General features: G+C 39.2%; 1 protein-coding gene across 1 annotated transcript in view; it reads right to left on the minus strand.

Moving 5' to 3' along the window:
• edem1 (ER degradation enhancer, mannosidase alpha-like 1) overlaps positions 1-17,135 on the minus strand; it is a 41,930-nt gene that overhangs the window by 9,008 nt on the left and 15,787 nt on the right. Inside the window, exons 3-8 of the mRNA XM_060835731.1 lie at positions 11,694-11,797; positions 10,820-10,991; positions 8,684-8,867; positions 3,507-3,681; positions 1,884-2,004; positions 1,611-1,781 (exon numbers count right to left, since the gene is read on the minus strand). Of these exons, the coding sequence (XP_060691714.1) occupies positions 1,611-1,781; positions 1,884-2,004; positions 3,507-3,681; positions 8,684-8,867; positions 10,820-10,991; positions 11,694-11,797 (927 nt within the window). The remainder of the gene's footprint in view (positions 1-1,610; positions 1,782-1,883; positions 2,005-3,506; positions 3,682-8,683; positions 8,868-10,819; positions 10,992-11,693; positions 11,798-17,135) is intronic.

The following is a 17,135-nucleotide window of genomic DNA, read 5'->3' on the forward strand; positions in this document are numbered from 1 at the left end:
CTGTGCCTAATTTACAATTCTTTGGTAAAACAATAATGGACATTACAATTGACTAAATTCAGTACACTCAAGCTCAGTCACAGGTAAGTAGAATAGTACCACAGTATGAGTTGAAGTGTTGGGTAGGACAAGGAAGAACCTAAGAAATTTGTAGCTGCCTGTACTTGGCTTCAAAACAGGGGAAAAATAAACTAATTTCTCCTACATACAGGTATATGGAACCAGTTTAATCAAACTCAGCTGAAAGGTAGTCATAAACAGACATCGATGAGAACGAAGGGATGAAATCTATCATAATCACGAATTATCTTTAGTTGAACCTGGACCATGAGATAGATACCGTCCTCCACAGGGATGTAATTAGGCTCCTCTGCACTACAAATCTATCCCATGCAGAACATTCCATGTCTGACTGTACAGAACTGTAGAAACCATACCCTGTAAAGGATCCAGTCGCCACTTCTTATGACTGACCAAAAGCCCAATTTCTGTGGTCCAGCCTGGAGGTTCAGACTAACCATTCGTCCAGACACATCTACACATTAAAATCCTGCAACATAGGTACGCAGCCATTACTGAAAGACTCTCTGCTAAGACACTGGAAGCCTGGAAACGTCAGCACTGAAGAACTGTTATTTATTGTCCCACAAAATATGTCTGTTAAGTTTAACAACTAAAAACAATTGCTCCCATTAACATCCAGCCTTGGGTGTTACTATCTGTCAATCTATGCCACAGTCTAAAGAAATGTTTCTCCTACCATCTTCCAAAATAGATGGAGGCATGCAACAGAGTTAAACAAAGGATTCACAATCAACTCTCATGGCCATTATACATTGCCTAGCTGTGAGACTGGAGTTACACTCCATTAAAGAATGCTTGCTCTGTAAAGCAGGGAATGGAAATTCCAAACCAAAAAACCCACAACTGACCCTAAGCACTGTGCTGCATAGGGGGACATGCTGAAATTGCCATGTTGGTTTGAAATGACCTTATTGCGTTCACCACCTGAGCAAAAGTGAGATAACAACATAGAATTTAGGAAGAAATCAAACATATCAATGGAACCGAAAGGTTCAGGTTAAATGCCATATAGAAACATTTAATGCCAGCCAAATGAGTCGGAAAGGGATTTGTAGCCATGACAGAAGAGCTGGATCCTTGAGTGAACCAACAGTGCAAACCCATGGAGAAAATATTCAGCTTAGTGTGTTCAGTCTGTCTTGTTCAAAAGTCTTGCACCTAATAAATTCTAAACTAAAGGAACAATCTGTGAGAGTTGTAAATGTTGTGCCACTACTTTCAGCCATCCAGAAGTAGCACAGGATGAAATCAGCTGTAATAAAAGGAAGGTTTGAAAAGTAGCCTGCAAGTTCAGCACTTTACCTGAACAAGTGTGGCACAGTTTACCCTATATTGTGTCAACTTTAGTGAAATATAACCCTGTAACAATTACCCAAACCCAAGGCTCCAGTGAAGTCAAAGGGATGTTAACTGGTATTGCTTATACTGATAATTTAAGCAGGCTGGAAGAGAGTTCTTTTGAATGGATAAGGTCAGAGGTACACTAAGTGGAGGTACTGTTCACAAATATATTTCTCATGTCATACCTGATACAGCAGGTAAGTGGATTCAACTAATTCAGGCCTCAGTGGATAAAACATCACATCAGGTGCTTGGAGTTGCCAGTTATACCGCTCTGGGAGAGCTCCAAAGCGTTTCCATATCGCATAGTAAAAGGCATGAAGACAAATGGCATCTTCTATATCACCTGTTAAAACCTGAAGCAAATAAAGACTTGTTCACACTCTAGAAACATCGCCACACTTTGGAAGCCTATTAAAAAACCTAGAAAAATCACTATTTAAAATCAATGAATATACCTGAAGACCAGGGAAAAATGCCTGGAGTGAATCAATCCAGGTGTTCATGAGTTGGCCATTAAACATATTCACATTAACGTACAGCGGAGGATCTCCCTCTCCCTCATTACAAGCTTCACGCCTACATGTTAAGAAATAATATAAATTTACAATTAGACTTTAGTAGCAAATCCCAACTAACAATAAACCTTCAAGCTGGAAGAGTACATTGGCCCCACCACCCCAAATACAAGGATGAGTAGTCCATCAGTATATTCATTGTGGCAGCATCTCAATTCATCACAACTGCATATCTCTAATACTGTACCATGCTATGTTGTAAATGATTACAGGTTTGTTTTAAAAAGTTTAGACAACAATTCTCATGGACTGTTACCTAGCGGTGGAGTATTCTGATTTGGAGACCAAAATTTATTTGTAGCGTGGTGAGTAAGACAGACTAATGAAATTGAAGAAGAGTTGCCTTCAAAAGTGCCAGTATTTCAGGCATAATCCATCAATCCATTCCATTTGACAACCGTCATTCCCTAAAATACATTTAAATATCTGTTCTGGAAGATTTGAAGTCCCATGCACTCAAGATTCAACATTCAAGTACAGATAGTCTTCAGACCAAATGTGCTCAGGTATTTCTGACTCCCTGCCACGATAAGGTATTTAGTACAGCGTTGATTGCAGTACAACTTGGACAAACCACTAAATAACAACGGGAAATGGTTTTCCATGTCAAAATCCAAAATAAACTTTATATCAAGTCTATTTAGCAAACAACGTTTTCAAGTTTGCAAAAGGTGCACAAGTTTTTTATTTTATAAAGTGGTCACATTGCTGAGGAAATTACAGATGGATATCTTGATTACAAAAAGCAGATTAATTGCTGTTGCCTTCTCTGCAGCTTTAAAAATTATGTTACTGCTCTCACATAGCAGGAAACATATTTTGCAAACATTAAACCACAACCGCTGTCTGGAAACACAACCAACGATCCCCATTACCCTTTTGAAACCACAGACAGTTTAATTCAAATCAGCAAGCTGAGCTTTGTATTTGACAATGTCAAACCTTTGTCAAAGGCACTGAAAACATAACAACCCTCTTAATAGAATCTGCTTTAAACTGTTAACACTTGCTCAATTTCCCCATAATATTAAGTTATGAAATTTAAAAAAAACTTGGCCTTGAATTAAACAAACAGCCTAATCCCTCCTACTCCAGGTAGCAGTAGTTTCTGTCATTCAGTCTTTTCAAAACTTTTTCAGTGCAGGATTAAGCAAAGTCCATAGGTTAAAGATAACGTTGAGCTACGAGAGTTTGTCATACACGTTAACATTAACAGTTGAAGGATGGGGCTCTCAATTAAAAGTTTAAGTTAATTTCCATAACCATTTTTTCCTCCTTTAATCCTTATATTACAAATTATAAGGTTCAACACTTCAAAAACATTGAACAAAAATTACAGAAATTACTGCTTGCTGAATTTTTAGTGAATTTACAACTGCAGGAAAATTTAATATGGTGCCATTGAAATAAATATTAAAATAGATGAAGAAAGGCTGGCAGTTTCTGACGTTGAAGAGAGTACTTATCCAAGAGCTTAAAATTCACAGTACAAGGATATCATACCCTCTTCTCAGATGATTCTGAATGCTTTCATAAGCAGCATTAAACATCTCCAGATCTTCAGTTTCTCCAAACACTATGTAGGATTTCAGAAGATACTCATAAAAAGAGTCCATTCCTGCTCCTAATCCACTTTGTTTTCCAACCCATTGTCCAGTCTGAATGTTTACCACATTCCCTACGGTTCAAGAAAAAAAAGAGACAATTCTCAATGTCTCAGAGTTCAAACAGTTCAAACTCTTAAATTAAGATCTCAGTGGAATTTTAATTCGAAATGCTGTGTAGAGATGTAGCAATTTGACAATTAGATCTGGTAAAGTAACAAACTCTAAACAGGAGGAAATATGTCCAAACTGCAGAAATCCTACTGGCTGTTAACAAAAAGGTTCCAAACAAATAGTTTAAGTCAGTCATTAGAAATGGAACATCTGCCTATATTTCAACATTTATATAAAATTCATGGCACAATGGAAACTGAAATACTCCCATGAGAGTTTGTGATACCTGCACAACTAGATTTCAAAGTGCACTAAAGCCGCAGACCCCTCAGAAGTAGCAAGTGTTTTTTAATATATTCCTTGCTATTTTTAAAATAATCACCACACTATTGTTTATGGACGAAGTGTTAGCTTTGCTATCCATTAAGGACTTTTAAAAAAAAATAATAAGTAGTATCTACTTGCTCTAATTGGGTCTCTATCCAACTGTCATAGATGAGGGACAGAGGTGAACCCATTCATAGCAGAACTCAATTGAGTTTTGACCATTTTTGCAGAAAAAAGTATTAAGTTCCAAATATCAAAGTAGGAAATCATGGTCCACAAAAAAAACCAACCAGCTGTGAATAGTCTTGATGTGCTGCCTCATTGCGTCAACACAAACTATTGATGAGGAACATATAACAATCCCAAAGTTGAGTAAAAATGGTTACACTGACTGTAAGCTGTGACAGAATGAGAAATTTAATGGCCTTGACGTTACACTTTGTAGGGACTTAACACTATAGTAATACCAGGAGAATCAATTCAGCTCAGCCGGCTGTATTGTTGGTTTACAGAGCATTGTGATGCCAACAGCCTGGGTTCAATTCCCATTACCAGTTTGAGGTTACGATGAAGGACTCTCCTTCTCAACCTCTTCCCTTGCCTGAAGTCTGGTGGCCCTCAGATTAAATCACCACCAGTCGCTTCACCCTCTAATGAAGGCAACAGCCCCTATAACCTGGTAAGTGTGAGAAATCGACCAGCTGGGTTGAACAGGAGCAAGGTTTGGTTCAGATGGACAAGTATAATATAGCTGATGAGGGAAATTCTGATCAGAACAGGTAGAGGGTTTGGGAGGGGTTCATGGTTATCAATAGGGAGTAGAACTTTACGAAATAAAACAAGCCCCATTTGAGAGAGAAACAGAGGCTTATTCCTCATATGCATCAACTAAATTAAATTTAGCAGCCCTCAAATTTGCCATGCAGATCAAAACCTTGAGCTTGTGCCTAAGATCAAATATGAGAAACACTTCAGCCAAAGCAGCTCAAACCTTTTGAGCTGGGATGCATTAAAGGAGAAGGAAATTTACCTGGATTATTTGTACCAAGAGGCAGTCACACCTCTTAGGGTTGAGTAATCTGACTTGATCAGTGGTCAAGGAAAAATTAATGAGACTCTGTGACAGGCAGGTAAATGGACCTAGAAAAGAGGGCAGAGCCTCCGTATTCATAATTGTCCCAAATGGTTTGAGGTTCTTGCTGCCTGTCTACTTGAGAACAATGTCCTCAGGGTGGATGTATAACAGACCATGCCACCATGGCACAAGCCATTCAAGAGATGGAAGGTCAATGGAAAAAAATAGTGCTAGTGTAGGACAGTGTACTGAAGGGGATAACAAAATTCGGAGCAGCTGAACATAGCAAATCCAAATGGTGATGTTGCTTATCTGGTGCTAGGGCTGGAGAGGAGAATCCAGTAGTCCTGATTAGTGTGGGTACCAACAACATCAACATAAACAAGAAGTTTCTGCAAGATCAGTAAGAGGAGCTGAAAACCATACTAAGGAGGAGCATCTCTAATGTCAATCTGTGACACAACCGAAGCCACATACAAATTTGTATGAAGCAAATCAGATTAGAGTTTTAATTGCATGGCTTGAAGATTTGTGCGCAAGAAGTAGGATCCAGTTCATGGGACATGGACACCAGTCTTGAGGAAAATGGGGCTTATATGTGGCAGAAGTGGATACTGCAGATGTTGGAGATTAGAGTCAAGATTAGAGTGATGCTGGAAAAGCACAGCAGGTCAGGCAGCGGCTGAGGAGCAAGAAAAAAATTTATGTTTTGGGCAAAAATCCTTCATCAGGAATATACTGTCCTTGCTAACTGCACAGCTGGAAGGTAGAGAGGACGGAAATCTAAATAGAGGGGGCAAGGGATCAAATTTGGGATGATATGGTAAATAAGTGGAGTTTAGAGCAAAAAGGTACTAAAAAGTAAAATGATATACAGGCAATAACAGGAAAAGATAAAGTGCTTAAATCAGAGTCAAATAACAGGAGATTAGAATTTCTAACTATAGTGTCTGTATCTGAACACATAGCATTCAAAATAAAGAGGAAACTGAGAAGGTAGATAAACAGGAAATACGTTTGGGCTAGATGATGACATGGATTGCGACCTGAAGCTTGAGGAATGCGAGATATTTCAAATGATAGGGAGCTAATAAAAATGTGGAGAGGCGACTTTGTTAATAATGATGCTATTAGACAGGGATGACTAAGTTCAGAAAATCAAATGTAGAAACAGCTTGATGAAAGCAAGGAGTCACTTGTTAGTGTGATGCACAGGTCTCGTAATATTAACTACAGAGTAAGGCTCTGCACAAAGGAAGAAATGAGAGCTTATCAGAAAGGCATGAGAAATGTAAGTCTACATAGCCACTGGAAATACACAATAAACATGGGCAAGGTAGCCTGGATAACAAATTCATAGAAAGCTTTCAGCATATTTCCATCAAACGTGATAATCTGAAGCTGAACAGAGAACAGGCCAAACTAGATCTGTTTGTTCAAGGAAACAGGATTAATTACCTCATAACAAAATGACATCCTAAGTAGCAGTCATCATATTACAACTGAATTTTACAGAAGGAAGGAGAGACCTGATATTTACAGAATAGGAAAATTACAAGTGCAAGAAAGCTGAATTTAAAAAAAGTTAAAAGATAGGTAAACAGTGATGCAGTTGCAAACACTTAAGGGGATATTTCAGAAGACACAGAACAAATACATTTCAACAAAAAAAATCTAAGGAATGGACTCACCATCCATGGTTAACTGAAAAAAAAAGTTAAAGGTCTCAACCTAAAAGGAAAAGCACAATTTTATCAAGACAAGGGCAGAGGGCAGGTTAGATGATTACTCAGAATATTTTCAAAAATTACCAAACCTTCAGTATGATACTTTTTTGAAGAATTAGAATCCCCAAAGTGTGGAAAAAGGCCCTTTGACCCAACAGTTCCACACTGACCCTCTGAAGAGTAACTCACCCAGATCTATTCCCCTACCCTATATTTACTCCTGACTAATGCACCTAAACTACGCATCCCTGGATACTATGGGCAATTTAGCATGGCCAATTCCCCTAACCTGCACATCTTTGGACTGAGAGAGGAAACCGGAGCACCCAGAGGAAACCCACGCAGACATGGGCAGCATTCGCAAACTCCACACAGACAGCTGCCAGAGGCTGGAATCGAACCCGCGTCCCCGGTGCTGTGAGGCTAACTGAGCCACTGTGCCGCCCATAAAGTGAGGAGGGAAATGTTAGAATACAAGAGAAAGTCAGGAGTTAGTAAACGCCACTATAAATATTAAGAAAAGCTTTAAACAAGCGTTGGTCCTATAGAAAGCAAGTTCGATACGAATTTTGCATTCTTCATGAGAGGATACAAGTGACATCCCAAAATCAATGAAAATGAACAGAAAACAGAAGGAGGAAAACCAAAGGAGTGGGACTGAGTAAATTTAATTTTTAGGCAGCCAGATGTCGGGAGCCTGATGGTCTTCACTTTAGGTCTTAAAGATGAAATTAGATCATTTTAATTGGTTTGGCATTTATTTCATTTCCCAAAATTCCTCTTCTCTCCAATGGACGAGAAGATGGCAAATGTAACTCCTTCACAAAGAGAGTCAGAAAGCAAGAAACTTCAGGCCAGTTAGCTTAACAGGAAAACGTTTGAGGCCCTGATTAAAGTAGCCATAGCAGTGCAATTGGAGAGTTTAAGGTCTTATGAAATGATAAGCGTTCGATCAGTCTATTAGAGTTCTTTGAGAAGATATCCTGTTGATATGGGCCAAAGGCAGGTATATAGAGTTAAGCCAAACATCAGCCACAATGGCACTGAACGGCAGAACAGGCTCAAGGAGCTAAATGGCTGACTGCTCAGAGGATAAAAAGGAAACATTGTAAGTATTGTAGCTAGATACCAGATACATTGCCACAAAGACATTGCAGAAAATTAAAGCTTAGTGTAGAGAGCAGCATAGTGATAGAGGCAGAAAGACTGGTTGGCTAACAGGAAGTAGAAGGTAGACAAAAATGGATCTTTTTCAGGTTGGTAAGGTATAAGGAGTGGTGCATTGCAGAGATCAGTGCTATTACCCCAACTGTTCACAATTTATACAAGTGACTTCAATGAAGGGTCAACAGTTATGGTTCTAAATGTGCAGATGACAACAGTACAGAGGTTTGGACAGTAGACCACAAAAATACACAGATAAGTTACCCAGTGAGCAAGATCTGGCAAATGTTGCATGCTGTGGTAAAAATGTCAAGTTGTTCAATTTAGTTGGAATAAAAAAAACCATGTTACCTAAATGTCAAGAAATTGCAGAGTGATCTCATGCCATTTGTATGCTCATGCAGCATGAGCTGAAACAAAGCCAGTCCTACCATTAAGAATTCAGTTACTTCCACAATCTGAACACAAACGTGGAATAAAGCATTATAGCCTATTTCACATTACAAGCTATAAGTTGAGCTTTATAAGTATTCTTATCGTTAACAGGTCAAAATGTTCAATTTTGGACACTTTAATTTGCATTTTTACACCAAGAACTTTAACATTAAAATTAAGATTTTGTAAAGTTCCACAAACAATTCAGAAACACCAATAATTACATTTAAGTACCTAGAAGTCCAGTCTCATCACTTCTGAGTTTCCAAAGGGCTCTTACAGCTTGGCGAGCTACCCACTCAAACGTAGAATCCCCAATGAGACGGCTCAGGATTCCAAACTCCACAAGCAGAGAGCCAGCTCCAGCAGTACAAGTTTCATTAAGGCAAGTAGAAGGCACCCCTTTCTTTAGATTTACCTGCAAGGTTTTGTTTTAAACAAGGAGATTTCTTTGGTTAATTACTTTCTGCTGTGCCACACTGCAAAATAAACTCAAAATCAGCAGGGGAATTAAGCTGTCACAATACATTCCAAGACATTTTGGCCGAGTTTGAATACCCTTTCCTCCAACATGCCATGCGCTACTTAAGTAAGTAATTGCATCTGTGACAACCCCCCGATATCTTCTGCCCATACCACAATCTCACACCATCGTAAAAGTGCAATTACTAGTGTACTGCAAATACTAAACATTTTTCAATATAAGAGCAATGTTAATTTACTTTTAGAAGATAATGCAACTTTAGCATGTATCTAAAAAGCTGAAAATCAATGAATGACTAGGTGCAGCATTAACAGTTGAAATCCTACATAGCAATATTTAACTCAAGATATAATACAAGTTGTTCTCTCCTCATCCAGCACTCGAAGTACCACCAATTTTCCCTGCAGGAGGTTTGCATTGATCTTTTATTACTTTTTGTTACATTTTTTCTAGTTTGGATACCCAAAGTCTTGCTTTTGGCATTTCATTAGAAAATCATTAATTCATTTGGCGTAGGATTGTCACAGGTTAAGGTGGAGCCCTGACTTATAAAGTTGTGCATGCAATAAATCTACGAAGATATAAAATGACCTTCCATGGTCTGGCAAAGGCTGCCAAATCCGAAGGGAACAGCCAGCATGAAAACAGAAATGACAGCAACGGGATAGAGATGACCCAGAAACTAGGATAATGTTTTCAGCTGAATTGTGGTAAAACGTTGCTTGCCAATCCAGATTGGAGGTTGATCACTTCCGGGATCACAGGAATAATAATAAAAATATTTAGCTGTCCATGCTGAGTATCAAATTATGCAGTAAATCTTTGATGCCTTTAGGAAGTTGAAACTGCTGACAATTGAAGTGGACCTGGGCATTCATAAGTCCAAGATATGTGGATACAATTTTGGTAACATTCAGAAGTTAATGAGTGACTCTTTTTATCAAAAAAAGAAAATTAACTGCAACTTAAGTTATCACACAGAAGTCGCCGTACAGCAGCGTTCACACAGCTAGTTTCTGATCACCATGTTTCACAATTATCACAGACCTAGGTTCAAATTAATAGCAAGCAAAGCTGGCCAGTGCAGAGTGAAGTTGCTGCAAGTAATACCGCTTTGGAAGCAGCAATTTTATTAACTGAATAGCAAAGTCAATGTAAAAGCAGCTACAGCACGGCTTGGATGTCTTTAGACAAATAACTATGGACTGGTATTCCAAAAATCTGGAAGTATTCAATGCCGGTCTGCTTTCATAGAATCCCTACAGCGTGGAAACAGGCCCTTCGGTCCAATAAGTCCACATCAACCCTCCAAAAGAGTTTCCCACCCAGACCCAATCCCTTATTACTCTACATTTACCCCTGACTAATGTACCTAACCTGCACATCCTTCAACACTATGTACAATTTAGTGTGGCTAATTCACCTAAACTGCGCATCTCTGGATGGTGGGAAGAAGCCAGAGCACCCGAAGGAAACTCACACAGACACTGGTTCATTTGTTCTTTCTCAAACATAGACCACTCTGTGCATCAGCATGTCAAAGTCAAGTTGGTTGCTCCCTAACTTGTGCAAATGTGCAAAATTTCCCAATTTTATCTTTGTTCAGGAAATCACATCTCTGCTCAATCATACCAAACATGGCACAAGTAACACTAACTGTCATTTGTGGATTTAAATAAAAAGGATGCACAAGTCCCCAGGAAAATCAGTGTCATTCAAATTTTGTAACCAAACTTATGCTTAAAAGCTGGAAATTATCTAAATCTAAAATTAAGATTATGCACTTGAAGTCCGGCTTCCTCAACTTTACAAAATGACAATTTTATAGGCATGAGCGGGTATGAAATATTCACCAGCTTACAACTCGAACACTACATGCCACATACCCTAGGATGAGGAATGCCAGTTTTGGTGTTTTCAAATGCTGGAAGCAATCTCACAGCCAGGTCACGAGCTAAGTGAAGCAATTCATCATCATAACCATCCGGGGTCATATTTCCAAAGGGTTGAGCAGGGTCCATTATTATCATATGTGCAGATAGCAAACTCCCCAAAATCCTACAGAAGAACAAGACAAGCTGTTAAAATGCAATTAGGAATAGTTCTGTCAAGGGAACATTAATTACCATTACTGAACACCTGCCTCCAACGCTAATATTGCAGGGGCTGCCATCGACCATTAGTGAACTCAACTAGCCATATTAATACCACAGTTATAACAGATCAGAGGCTAGAATTGCTGCAGTGAGTAACTCACTCCCTGACTGTCCGGAACCTGTCCACTATCTATAAAGACACAGTCAGGAGTGGTCAAATACTTGGCACTTGCCTGGATGAGTAAAACTCCAACATCCAAGAAATTCAACATCATCAGTACATAACAGCAATCCGATTGACACCCCATCTATTACCATCAACATTGACTCCCTCCAACACCGACACCCAATAACAACAATGTGTACCACTAGCAAGACGTACTGTAACACCATAGCACTGGTCCTTGGACACCATGTTCCAAACCTGCTTCGACATCAGGCATTCCAACCTGCAAGCTCTCAACCAAGCAACATGCATGCAGCAAAGTCAATGATATAACGAGCTTGAGGGCTGACTGAGCGACCTCTGTTCCCACATTTTTTTTTAAAACTTTACAGACAAGCTTGACCCTGTCTTCACATAACACAAAAACTCCTAAGAGTTGATGCTGGACAAAAAACAGAAAATAAAACATCAGGTACAAAAATTAAATCTGTGGTTTACCTGATAGTTGCCTCAAAGACTTGCACGGTTGAATCTTTATTAAAAGAGACTGTGGTAGTCACCAGCTTCACTGCTCTCTTAAACTCAGAAGCATTGCCCAAAATCTACAAAGCAAAGAAAAAGGAATTTTATTTTATATAAAAGAATACATCCTCATACTATTAGGTGTAAAATCAAAATATGTCGGAAAATGCATACTATGTTTCCCTAATAAGCCATCAGATATGTGGTGCAAAATAACAGTGGAATAACAGCCAGGGATATCATGACTATTTAAGTGAGAAAAGCAAGTACAAACCTGAACAAAAATCCTAATAAATGTACCCATATTCTCTGAGGGAGCTAGGGAGAGGGAAAGAGAAGTATTCACCTGGAGGAACCAAATATTGGACATGGTACAAGTCAAAGTCTGGCATCAAGAACACATGTTTACACTTATTTGTTTCTAACAGTGGGAGATAACAATCTTGGGCATACTGTCAAAAGGAAAACCAACCATAGCCACGCAATCTAAGAACAGGCCTCTATTAATTTCCAGTTAGCAAGCATACAGTGACACCAAGGGGCCTTGCTCCAAATTTCCAAACTGCGTTTTTTTGGATAAGGTGCATATAGACATGGATTGGAGGGTTGAATTTTAACATGAAACAAACCAAATAATCCTGCAGACATTGCACTGGATATACAAGCACACAAAGTGACTGAAATTTATTAATATTTCTTTGGGTAAAAATTAGATAGCTTGGAGCTTATTGTTTTACCTTGGAAAAGTGTGTTCAAAATCACCTTTATCACTCTTCTGTTTTTGACAATAATGGCCAATGAACCAACTTTAAACTGTTCCATCCATTGTGCACCTTGACCTTTTCCACTTTCCCTAGTTCAACCCCAGCAGTCAAATTCACAACATTATCAATTCAATCTACTCCAAGTCATAAAATCCATTTCAATCATCTAATTGCAGACCTATAGTGCATATACCAACAAAAGCTCAGTTCGTTAAGGGAAAAACCCAACTTGTCATAGTTCTGGGTATGTTCACTGAGCTGGAAAGTTGATTTGCAGACGTTTCATCTGTTGTCTAGGTGACATCTTCAGTGCTTTGGAGTCTCCTGTGAAGCAGTGCGACACCATGTTCGAATTTGTTTGGTTCCATTTCTGTTGCTTCGCATTGCCGTGGCTGTGATATTGGGCCTAGGTCAAGATGCATGTTGATGGAATCTGTGGCTGAGTGCCACGCTTCCAGAAATTCCCTGATTGCCCTCTGTTTAGCTTGTCTTATGACCATTGTGTTGTCCCAGTCAAATTTGTGGTCCTTGCCATCTGTGCGTGGGGCTACTGAGGACAGATGGTCATGCGTTTAGTGGCTAGATTAAAATTTTAGATTAGATTACTTATAGTGTGCAAACAGACCCTTCGGCCCAACAAGTCCACACCAACCCGCCGAAGCGCAACCCACCCAGGCCCCTACACCTAACACTAAGGGCAATTTAGCATGGCCAATTCACCTAACCTGCACATTTTGGGACTGTGGGAAGAAACTCGAGCACTTGGAGGAAACCCATGCAAACACGGGGAGAATGTGCAAACTCCACACAGACAGTCACCTGAGGTGGGAATTGAACCCTTGGTCTCTGACACCGTGAGGCAGCTGTGCTAACCACTGCGCCACCGTGCCGCTAGTTGTTGATCATCGATGCAGGTTGCTAGTTGTTTGCCTGTTTGCCCAACATTGTGTTTCATACAGTCTTTGCAAATTATGTTAGTCTTGCACATGATGAGTATAGAGTATTTTGACTTGGTGAGTTGTTGTCCGTTTATGGGCTGCCATGAATCCAAGTGGTCGGAGATGTCTGGCTGTCAGTGCAAAGATTTTTTTTTAATGTAAGATATCGTGGCTGCTGAGTTAGATCATGGCATGCCTATCTGTTAGGCATCTGTGGATGAAGTTACAGGGATATCTGTTCTTGGTGAAGACACTGTAGAGGTGTTCTGCTTCTTCCCTTCGTAGGTCAGGAGTGCTACAGTGTGTTGTACCCCTTTTGAACAGGCTCCTAATGCAACTTCTCTTGGGTGTGTGTGGGTGGTTGTTGTTGTAGTAATGCAAGACCTGGTCAGTGTGTGGGGCTTTCCTGAACACTTTTGCGGTGCATTCACTGCTCTGATGATAATCCGGTGTGCGTTCGCTATTTCTTTTCTCTTAATGATAACAAAAATGTTGCCTGGGTATCTGATCCAGCGTTTAGGTAGGATTTGTGGGAGGACTGTTTGTTCCAATCTTTGCATCACTGCTTCTGTTATGAGCCCAGAGATGGGTGACCCCATAGGCATTCCATTGATCTGTTCATATATTTCAGTGTGAATGCGTCATCAAGCACAGGTCTAGTAGTCTTTGGTTCCCCATCATGTTGTCTGTTTTGCTTCCCCAGGAGGTTGGTTATCGTCTCTCTGGCTAGAGTTTTGTCAACTGAAGTGACTAATACTGTTACGTCAAATGAGATCATTGCTTTGTCCTTGTCTATGTTTATGCTCTTGATGTTATCTCTCAATTCTTGTGACAATTATACGGACTGCTTGGATCCACTAATAAGATGTTTTAGTTTTTGCTGAAGTTCTTTTGCCAGTTTATGCGATGGCATTCCTGTGAGTGCCACAACAGGTCTAAGTGGTATATCTGGCTTGCGTACTCTAGGTAATCTGTAAAATCTTGGGGTTGCTGCTTTCTGGTTTCATCCTTTGCAGGTCAATCCTGGCTCATATCCCGGCCACTACAATGAACAACCGGAACTGGCAAATGGAAGCAACAGGAACGGAACCAAATAAATTCCAGAAGAGACAGTACAGCACCGCTTCACAGGAGGTTCCAAAGCACTGAAGACGTCACCCGGACAGGGGATCCAATGTCTGCAAATCAACTTCCCAGTTCAGCGATCATACCCAGAACGTGGCAATCAGCACCCGAACTACAAGTCTTTACACAAACCTTGAAAACCCAACTTGCTAACAATTCGTAATCAATGAAACAGGGTTTCCAGCTAACGTGGTTGACACCTCGAGTAACTCTGTATTTTTCCCAAAAACATTATCCATTAAATTCTATAATGTCATGTTGAACAGCCATGTACAGTACAAAACAACTATTTTCCAATACTACATTTAAAATAACAACATCCGTTACATCAAACATACAGTCCAAGGGATTTTTCAATTTCCAGCCCTCAGTCTACACCAGCTGAAGGGCCTAGACAGTGGTCTTTCCTCTTTCCCTATGTGCAGTTGTCCCAAGCTTCAAATGCATCCCACAGCACATAATCTTAGACTTTGGAAAGTGCAGTATTGGGATATGAACAGCTGTTAACTGGAAGGCCAAAGCGAATCATTTAACAAGCTGATGAGTACTCCAACTGTCTTGGCAGTGCTATCCACTGGCCACGAATGAAATGAAATGTTTACTATAGCACCAAGTTCCTGCTAAGGGTGGACCTTTATGCCAAGTCATTGCAGCCACAAATTTTGCATATTCAGCTGTGATAGAAACATAGGTGTAATTACACAGTAGCACAAACAATCAGGCTTTCGTCATTATGTCTAGACCCTCTGATCTAGCTGACTTCAAAAAAAGAGTCATACTGTATTTGTAACAACTCAGCTAGAAATTTCTGTTGACACCCAAGCAGACTGCAAAAACAAGATAGTAATTTCATCAAGTTAAATAGGAAAGAAACTGCTCAGTCTAATCAGGAATCATTAAGTGGCATTCAAACAAAAAGAAAACAGTGCATAAGGTACCCATCGTTTATTTCCAAAATGCCCCAGCACAACAAATAAATGACAAGTTAAAATAATTACAATTAAGTATTGGTCTTCATCTACATTCCTGATCAAACTCGCATTTTTGTGCAACAGGAATTAACTTCAATGCTGCAAAATTCAAACAACACTGAAAATTCATTGTTTCGATCTAACAAGTCAAAAAGTACCCTCTAATACCGGTCACATTTTTCTTGCAAGTATTAGTATTTGATTCATGTCAACATTTCAGAACTAATGTTTAGTTCTGGAAAGAGTATTTGGCAATGGAAAAGTATTTAAACTATTTGGCTTTTATGAATGTCACATGAACTAAAAGGTAGTTCAGGAAGTTACTCATGTTTGGAAAGTAGTATCAGAATAGAGACGGAGCTATAAAAACAGGTGAGATTACCATACTGAAGGATTCGTGCCTGAGGAGCTTGTAGAAATGGTAGTCCAGAGGAGATAGGAGCTAAATTAGTTTAAACTCTAAAAGGTCCAGTTAAAGATGGCACAGGATTGGCTACATCATCATGTGTAGAGCTTAGGAAGGTTCTCTGACTTCAATTTGCCAAGGTGTGTGTTTGATACAAGAAATTGGTTGCAGTTTGGAGTTGAAAGAGTACTGCAGCACAAGTAGTTTCAGATAGCACAAGTGATATTGTTAGCAAACCCCAAGTAGGGCTGAGGAAAACTTCCACAGAATGGTGGCTCCGTCCCACAAAAGATTTTCAAGGTTATAAGGAAGCCCTTAGACCATAGTGTTCAATCAGCTGGGAGTGACGTGTACGAAGCCCACAAGCAATGTTTGCTTGATCTAGTTGTGAAAGATTGGAACTTTTTGAAGTTCAGCAGCAACTCTACAAAGTTAGCTGTCTGTTAAAAGAGGAAGTTTTGTTACACTTTTTGGGGAATTCCATCTCAGAAAAGACTGAACGGGGATGATAAAAGCAGTTGTTGAAGTAGTTGAACTCCAAGGCTAAATCTTCATAAGCGAACAATGGGAATTTATTGCAAATAAGACATGGGTTTTAATGGGTTTTTGAAGTACAGTCTTGATCTAGCATGAGTGCTATATGTCTTGTCTGAATAATCCATATTATCAAGTGAGTTTTCCACCATAGTTTCTTTATTAAACTCATTTTAATCCTGAATATTAGAGTCCTAAATCGTATATAGTGTGTGTAGTTCAGAAACACCTTAGTTAATTGATGTATGTAGTCACTTTTGCTTAGAGTTGTTCCATTCCACATTTATACAAAAATTTCACATTCAAAAATTAAAATTATTGCTTTTTCACACATTCCATTATTTTAAAAAATAACACTAAGTCAGCCCTGTCTTTGTCTCGTAGTCTCGAAATTTAGGATAACTGGGAACTCTGAACTGCTCAAATCACAAAACCACAAATATTTGTACTATTAAACAATAAAATTCTGTGAATTATTCCTAAAGAATTTTTTTTATTATTTGTGAAGAACTTTGAACAACCAGCATCTTGTTTAAATCAGGCATGCTCAACCAACATTTTTACTAGAAAGCCAAAAGAGCTTTAACAGAGGAAAAATGTAATCCTTTCATTAATATTCCAGTTCCTAAAATTAATATTTCCAAGAAGCCTTTAACAGCTCAAATCATTGCAAACTTCCT

This window comes from Hemiscyllium ocellatum, chromosome 14 (genome assembly GCF_020745735.1).
Source record: "Hemiscyllium ocellatum isolate sHemOce1 chromosome 14, sHemOce1.pat.X.cur, whole genome shotgun sequence".
Taxonomy (NCBI): Eukaryota; Metazoa; Chordata; class Chondrichthyes; order Orectolobiformes; family Hemiscylliidae; genus Hemiscyllium; species Hemiscyllium ocellatum.